This window comes from Diadema antillarum, unplaced genomic scaffold (genome assembly GCF_040938485.1).
Source record: "Diadema antillarum isolate AM-2024a unplaced genomic scaffold, OU_Dant_1.0 seq00000135_RagTag, whole genome shotgun sequence".
Classification (NCBI taxonomy): Eukaryota; Metazoa; Echinodermata; class Echinoidea; order Diadematoida; family Diadematidae; genus Diadema; species Diadema antillarum.
The window spans coordinates 139,493-148,339 of NW_027271212.1; the positions used below are offsets into that span (position 1 = coordinate 139,493).

At 40.1% G+C, this 8,847-nt stretch overlaps 1 protein-coding gene across 1 annotated transcript; it reads left to right on the forward strand.

The window, feature by feature from the left end:
• Positions 1-201: 201 nt before the first annotated feature.
• On the forward strand, positions 202-8,270 carry LOC139727506 (uncharacterized). The gene is made up of 9 exons (XM_071638479.1): positions 202-610; positions 1,333-1,374; positions 2,571-2,782; positions 3,265-3,354; positions 3,733-3,883; positions 4,461-4,649; positions 5,504-5,803; positions 6,527-6,729; positions 8,118-8,270. The coding sequence occupies exons 1-9, from the start codon at positions 202-204 to the stop codon at positions 8,268-8,270; spliced, it is 1,749 nt and encodes a 582-aa protein (XP_071494580.1).
• Positions 8,271-8,847: the final 577 nt, after the last annotated feature.

Genomic DNA, 8,847 nt, shown 5'->3' on the forward strand with positions numbered 1-8,847 from the left:
TATAAGAAAGGAGCACCATCCGTGATTGCAGTAGGAAAACACATTTTAATCCATTCATTACTCTCGAGATGATATTCATTTCGAGCCCTCTGGATAAGTAACACGACCATATTGCTATACCTTTGATGTCGACTTTATCATCTTAAGGCGGCTACTAACTTAGCGAAGTGATTGTTGCGTCATACGATTTAGAGATTCAAGATGCGGCAGCTTCTGATATGGATGTTAATCTACCTCGTCTGGGGGCAAATCGGCGTCGACTCCGCGAGTCCCGTCGACGAGCCCGAGTTTCCAGTGAGTCACCCCGACGGCGACGCCAACATCGCCTCCATTACACCAGTCGGCATCGAAAACTTTCTCGGCGTCGGCTACGACATCATTGACGGGAACCCCGACGGAGGAGACATCTCAAATGGAGGCGTTGACCCCGGCCTGAAGAGCACGTGGCCCGTGTTCCGCCTCACCTACAACGACAGGGTGATCGAGGACGGCTACTTACTACCCGACCAGGTCGTCTACTCCCGCCGGGACAGCTGCGTCAGTCAGCAGTATGTCTTCTACGGGACACAGAGCTACGTCGAGAAACTGGAGGAGGATGTGGATCGAGAGGGTAAGTCCCCATCACACTGAGGTCATGGAGTCCTCGTGAAGAAGAAGTTCCCTACACCCGTAGCAACCACTGAGAACCTGGATTTCAATTTGCACCAGTACTTCGGCAACAATGAACGTTGCAAGGAAAATATCGCTCTTAACACTATTGTTCGACATCATCAAATTTTCTCTCCTTTATCAGGTGTGATGACTTTAATCTGGGTATCCTCTTTATCACCATCACGGCAAGTAGTGTTCCACTTTGAGCAGGGCTGGTTTATTATTCATTTTCTGGATTATTCTTGATTTTCTGGCAAAAGTGAAATTTTTATCGTACGAGCAAGCTTAAAATCGTCGTTGCCCTTTCCGATGGAGTAGACAAAGTCACTCTTTTTATTTCACTATGTTCTACTTACCTTATTTTCTGTTACAAAATGAAGTGAAACATATGTTTTTTGTTGAAAAATGAAATAAACTTTGAACTTGAACTTGAACTTGAACTTGAACTGTATACCGTTACCGACAACGAACTAGAACAAGGGACTTCAATAATATCATAAAGTGCATTACTTTTGGTATTCTTCAATGAGCCATAACTGTAATCGATAGAATGGGATATACATCTTTAGAATAAGGCCCAGATTGTATTTGTCCTTACACTGTGTCGTACATGCATCAAGATAATTACTTATCAGTCACGCTTCAGTTTTCAAACCTCTAACCTTATTGTTTCAATTGCAGGTACTGCCAGGATTGTATTCGGTTCCTTCTCGAAGAGCAAGCGTAAGTTCGTGTGTTTCATACTTGATTTTTGAAAATTCATGTTAACGTCAGTTTATGCGTTTGCAAAGGGGTAAAAGAGAGTAGAGAACATGAGACAGTTCTCTCATGCAAAGTTATTCAAAACTGTCAGTTTTGTAGAATTTTAGTTCCTTGTGCAGTTCAAAATAGCATACAATGGTCTTTGATTATGAAATACAAACTTTCGAGAATAGAACTCATCTTGATTCTCTCTTGCAACATGCAATTGGATTGGTTTATTGATGACAAAACACACAATAAAACATAGAAGCAGCAGACTGAATTGCTGTTTATACTCTACAATTATTCAAAATTGTATTGGATTACAAACTGAAAACTCTGAGGCATAAATATAAACAATTGATGATATATAGACTTAACCGTATGTACAAGCTAAAATCAATTAATATGTGAAAACATCGGATACACAGAAAAATAAAACATTAATCTGGCTTCTAACTTCCTTTGCTGTTTTGAAAAAGCAATAATAATAATAATAATAATAACAGTTATAAATCAATCTCATAATCAATCTGATATGATTAATATGAACCAAAAAGTGAACAACAAAAAACCATTCATTGCAATCTAACGCTTCCCATCCTGCAATAGCTGTGCAACGACAAAAAATATGAACAAAAATTAGCAACCGACGATGGAAATGTAAGAGGAGCAGAGAGGAGAGAGAAGTGAGAGAAGTGAGAGAAGTGAGAGAGAGGGAAAGTAGAAAAATGATTGACAGATACAGAAGGGGTGATGAAGGAAAGCGGGAGAGGAAAGAAAGAGGATGTAAATGTAAAAAAAAAATATCCTTGAATTCAAAATAAGAGCAAATCTAATAAGAAATCTCGATTTCTGGCTGTAACACAAAAGTACATTAACTCCTATCTCCAGTTTATCACGGTATCAATAAACATGTATGGAGTAAGAAGAGCGAATGCATAGTGCTATAGAATACCAAAATAGATAATGCAATGTTGCAAAACGAATAAATCTCACTAATCTTTTGTTGTCTTGTCTTTTTTTTTTTTTTTACAAAACACGTTGGCAAGACCAAAAAAAAAACCAAGGTGCTATTATTTAGAAAACATGGTTATGCTTTCCATCCTTGTAACTCTTGGCTTAACTTAATAGCCACTGTAGAATTAACGGAGATGTAATTGCTTTTTATCCACTAGACTACGAATCTGTGTACGTCCGTGCCAACAGTCAGAGTCACGTATATTACGAAGATAAGACGGTGTGTAGCCGTGCGCAGGCCAGGTACAGATTGGAGACCGCCGAACAGGAATCACATCCTCTTGACAACGGCTTCGTGGCCTTCGCCTGTGATCTTCCGCATGTCTACAACGAAACGATGTACATGCAATTTCTGCAGGCACGGGGAACGGTAAGATCCCATTCATTGCAGGGACACAGATTGTCCAGTCTATACCTTATTTCTCACAGAGAAACGACCGCAAATGAAATACAACTAATGTCTGTGAGAGGCATGACAAGATAATGATTACTATATTTCCATGTTCGTCTGGGTTTTTCTTTTTCACGCTTGTAAGACAACATGCTTTACATCAGGCCTGAATTTTTTTCTTTCTTGATATTTTTGGGGGTGGGGAGGGGGAGCAGTTTGTGTGTTGCAGTGGCAGTGAGAACTGGAGGACTATGGATGACTTACAGTCATCATTGTATGACGTGTCAGTTTCTCCCTGCATTCGTTATTGGTCACCCTCGTGGTGCAAGTCGTTCTCTTTTGACAAAACACTGGACAAAGCAATATCTATGAATATGAAAATATATATATATATATATATATATATATATATATACAATAAAACAATTATGACATTTTAATCAATCATGTCTTGTATACAGCACGTGGTAACCGCGGTTCACCTGGGAATCAAGAACATTGAACGCTACGAGGAGGCTACCGAAGGATTTGTGCATTACGCCATGGAAGAGGTGGGTTTTTAACAATACACTGAGCAACTCCTCAACGTTATGTCCAGCTAGAAATGGCACAATGCGAGTGGACGAGCGCAAAAGAGCTCTGGCCTCTATATATTGAAGATGGAGGGGAAAGGAAGTAATGCTATCGCCTATACTCGTATGTGAGACTCGTCATCAAAAGCAAAAGAGACGGTTTATGGACCGAAATCAACCCCGCCTTTCGGCCCTTGTGTTAAACAATTACTTTGTAAAAATTGGGCATAGTATCTTCAGGAAAAAAAAAACACACAAATAGTAGGATTTATAGAACAAAGAAGGATAGGACCTGTATCACGAAGTATATACACAACAACATAATCAACCTTGCTGTTTCATGACTTTCCTTTCAAGGTTGGAGGTAGCGTCTCCACATTCGCCAATTACAAAGGGTATAGGATCGGTGTCAAAGTAGAGAAGAACGAGTTCAGAGCTGGTCTGCAGGCTGGAATGAAATTTGGCTCCAAAACCTACTCCTACGTTGCCGGCAGTGAAGACTTCCATGGTTTGTCGAGCCATTGTGTTAATGATACATTTTTCTTTTCCGCGACACAGCAGTTTGTATGTACCAAAATAAAGTACTTGTCCTGTATCATTCCTCTAGAAAGTGTCACACGTAATCATGAGTAAACAAAGGAAATGCATCTTTTCCAAGATGTAAACACGTCGACTTCAAATTATATGAACTTCTTTACGAATCCATGCGCAACATACATAAATCACGCACGTTGATTTCATATCACTGGAATTAGTATTGAGTTTTTAGCTCAAACGCACATGCAGCAAACCAGAAATTTGATAACACTTTAAAACGTCAAGGCCTTGTTAAACACAATTTGAACGTCCCATTGGTGTTGTGGAGTCATTCTTGCCAACGGTAGCTGATGGTAATGACCGGTGTGTTATGAGGTCCATAAGTGAATTGCCCTTATTTATACCTTCCACACCTGCAGTTCTTCATGTTGTTCATGATGTGGCACGTCGATTCCCATTATAAGCGTAAAGTTTCTTGAAAGTGGAAATTTTCTCGCATCTTAAAGGCTTACAGTACTGTACCTCGACTTTCACTCCAACCTTAATAGAACCGTTTCGTGTGACCATACGTGAAATGGACGAGCTGTTCAAGCCTGAATACTGGACCTTGTTCGACCAGTATGTGGCGGAAGGTTACTGCCCTCACGGTTGGCTCGGCGGCCTGGAGCAGGTCCGTGCCAATATCATCACTGCGCTTATCAACTACGCCGTGTGGAGGGATGCTCAGGAAGCCTCGGGTGAGTTAACTTGTTCGAAGTTTGATCGCGTGGGTGTAGAAAGGGGCACGTGTTGTAGATTCTCGTCTGTTGGCTGATGTTCTGGAATAGATACTGCATCAATATTTCAAAATGTCGTCTTTAATGTCTACGAAGGTGGCGGGTTAATATAAAATACACAGTCTTGTAAGATAGGCCCTACGGTATTTTGAGCGTAACTGAGAAATTAAAAAAAAAGTACAGCAATGTGCACAGAGTATAGCTATAATGGGTTGTAAGAAGGAAGTGTCTCACTCAAAGAGACTTCGCCGAGACCGCGTGTGACTCGAAAGACCCCTCCCCCTCAAAAAACAACAACAACAATAATAATTTGGGCTCTCAACAAAAAGGCGACATGGCGACTCAAGAGACGTCTCCAAATAAGGTGACGGAGACGGAGACATTGCCGTGAAGTCTCCGAGACGTCTTCTCAGTCGTGGAGACGTCTCCGCGACGTCTCCTGTAGGTCGCCAATGGATCTCTGCGGAGGCGTCTCAGACACCTAGCAAATAGAAATTAGTCTCATTGACTTAGCCGCGACTATGAAGACGTCAAGGAGACGTCGCGGAGACCTCTCAGCGACTCTCCGCGACCAGATGGAGACTAGACAGGGTCTCTGAAAAATCAAACATGTCCGATTCTCTAGTGACTCCGCGGAGACTCGACTACATTCAAGGAAACGTCGAGGAGACGTCACTGAGACGCCTCCGCCACTAGAGAGACTCGAGTCGCCACCAGGTCGCCAACTAGTCTCCAGCCCAATGAGGTAAAGAGGACTTTTATTCATCCCGAGTGATTCAAGAAAACATTAACGTCACACTCAATCTCTTCAACAGATCCCGATCCGATTGCCATCCCGGTAACTTGGCCTCGGGGAAAATATACCCTCCCAAAGCCAGTCGATGGTTGCCCGAACTCTCACTTCGGATGGCCAGAAGGACGCCGATATCACGACACAGAAGACAAGAACTCCAATAACTTCTGGAGCTCCCCTATCCACCTCTACGGCTATAAGTCGAGCAATAACATGGAGCAGTGGTTCTGCTCAAAGACCGTAACCGAACAGGACAATTACGATTGGACATTTCAGCCCGGGAAGTACTGTATTATGCGTAAAGGTGGATCGTGCCCTCCAGGTGAGTTGTGGCGGAAACGACAGATTTCAAATGTTAAAGACATCAAAATACACACACAAAACACACAAAACACACGCACAAAAGCCCCGAACAAACGTCAAATATCAGTCAAGCCTGCCTTAGTATTCACCTGTCTAAAGCGACCATCTGCTGTATACGGCCACTAAGAAGTCCCCCAGAGAAAAAGCCATGTTTAAGAACCTCTCTATAGCGGTTCCCTGCACATAACGGCCACTTTTTCGTCTCCCTGAGTGGGCGCTATAGACAGGTTGGATTGCATTTAATTGAGTCATTCCTCTGCATGTATCCAATGTTGATTACAGAGAAATCCCGTTATGGCGAACACGCCTATAACGAAATTTCTGATACAACGAAGTAAATTTGAGATCCCAAATTAATCGTTGATACATATTTTTAACACTTTATTTGTTCGGCTGTCACGAAATTCAACATAAGAAAAAAAAAAATATGCCGGACCGGAGGACTTCGTTATATCACGAGTCGCCTGTATTTGCATTATAGTTTTTCATGGTTTGTGTGTTCTGTTCTTTAAAAAACAAAACAAAACAAACAAACAAACAAGCAAACTACTTGAACCAGTGTCAAATGGTGATCATGCCAGATACGTTAGGTACTTACGTTGTGTGATGTCAGGTGCGGGGAATAATGTGGTCAATATATTCATGAGCACAAAACCGCGCCCCTTTACGGATTCTCATCTAGGCATGGTGGACGGGAAACTTCACTGGGACGACGAAGATAATAATAATAGAAACTCCCATTCCGGTGAGATGCCCGACGGGGGCTTCGGAAGGAACACGGAAATCAGGTACTGCTGCAGGACGGACGGAGAGGCATCAAACCCAATCTACCTGCCGACCGACGATAACTTCTTTCTCATGAAGTACAACCACCAGTGCCAGGAGGTATTTTTGTGTGTGTGTGCGTGTGTGTGCGTGTGTGTGTGTGTGCGTGTGTGTGTCTCTCTCTTTCTACGTCTTTATGTTATGTGCTCGTGTGTGTGTGTGTGTGCGTGTATGTTGATCGCATATTGTTTGCATACATTCAAAATGAATGTTTTATAATGTAGAAAAGTTATAGAAATTATTTAAAAATTACATGTATTGAAAAAAACTGACAACAAATGTGTGCGTAGGTGTGTGTGTGTGTGTGTGTGTGCTTTTTCTCTACATATTATATGACTGTACAATGTGCATGTTTTTGTGTGTCTTTCTGTGTGTGTGTATATTCGCCTGTCTGTGTCTGTTTACCTGCGTATACTGGTTGGTAGACACGGCTCAATGAATAATGTCTGTCATATCCGTGGGACGGGCCTACCATAACATTCTCAAATTCAAATTTCAAATTCAAACTTTATTTTCACTTTTTTCAACAGAATGTACAAGAAACATTTTTTTTTTTGGAAGTTTGTTTTTCTTTGTACTTCAAAACAAGAACAGTTTACGATATGACTTTATATCATCTGCATCAATAATAAGAAATGCATATTTACAATAATATTATATAATCTATACATATATTATATGTATATATGTGTATATGCAGCATATTATATACATATATATATATACATTGTATATAAGCTTGCAACCAAAAGGCGCTGGATCCATTGAAAATGATAGATTTCGTGCCTTATGGAAGCAAGTTCTTCATATCTGTACTAATTATCAAGTGCTTTAACGTATTATATTTCCTTGTACTTCAAAACAAGTGCTGTTTACGGTATGATTTTACATCATTCGCACCACTGTATATATATATATACTAATGATCAAATGCTGTAACGACGCATATTTAGATTATTGTGCATGTATCAGTTATTTGAAGACTTTGAATATTGTTTTTCAATGCGATCTACGTCTAGCTCCGTTTTTCAGTAGATAACTTTTTTCCATTGCATTATTTAGTTTACCATTGCAAAGTGTATATTTTCCCGTTATATAATTGTCCATATATATATATATATATATATATATATATATATATTTCGTATTATACTTTATGACTTGTACTGTTTTCAAATTGTATAGCAATATGAGTTGACACAATATGTATATTTAGTATTATGTGCATTTTAGGATACCATTGTTTCGACAGAAATAGAATATAATTGCATTGAAATTCAAACATTAATCATGATCTGAAGATCCATCCTCCTCATTCATAGATGAATACAGTTATAGCTTAGAATATGATTAACTACAAATATGAGGACATATAAAAATGTCATCTTCAATAGGAAATGCTCTAATAAACTACCTCCCCGCTCCATTTTGTGTCAATTTTGCCAAAGGTTCATGGAATGAGATACACAGAAGAGTTTTTTCGCTGGGACAACGAGGATCGGAATAACGCAGACTCCGAGTGGGGCGCCTTCCCTTACGAGGGAGTGGAAGGTGGAGGAGAGAACATCCGCCTCAGGTACTGCTACTATCAACCGAAATGATAACCCAGCATTCCCAACGGTCCGATTGCTGCTATGGTAACGAAGAAAGGCAACGAGATTTATTCGACCACAAGATGGCGGTGTTCTTTAATTTGTCACATTGTCTCATCGTTTAATCGACGATCAGAAAATCTTGTTTGTTTTTGGAAAGGGGCATAAGTAGTTTAGGTAGGCCCTGATTTACATTTTCTTCTGTAAAACGATATACATTTGTTAGAAACGTTGAAAGATGGTTCATGGTTGAAGAAAAATAGTAAAAAACATAGTGGTTGATGGAAAAAGAATCTTAGTAATGTAACAATCAAATATATGCAGTCTATCACTCAATTCATTCTGTTGCCGATTATTGTTAAATTGTGAAAATCCAATCAAATTAAAACAAATCTGTGTTCAAACTATGGTTTTTTTTTCTTAGTTTTTTCATTAGGCCTACTTTATACCTAACGGTAAGTCTTCGTGGAATATCACGTGGGGGATACAATCGTGGCATTGGCACAGTTGACGGGACTTTAGGTGTTGTTTGCCTCCTTTTCTTTGTAAACTCGGCATACTCCTCAGAATTCATTAAAATGTTCAT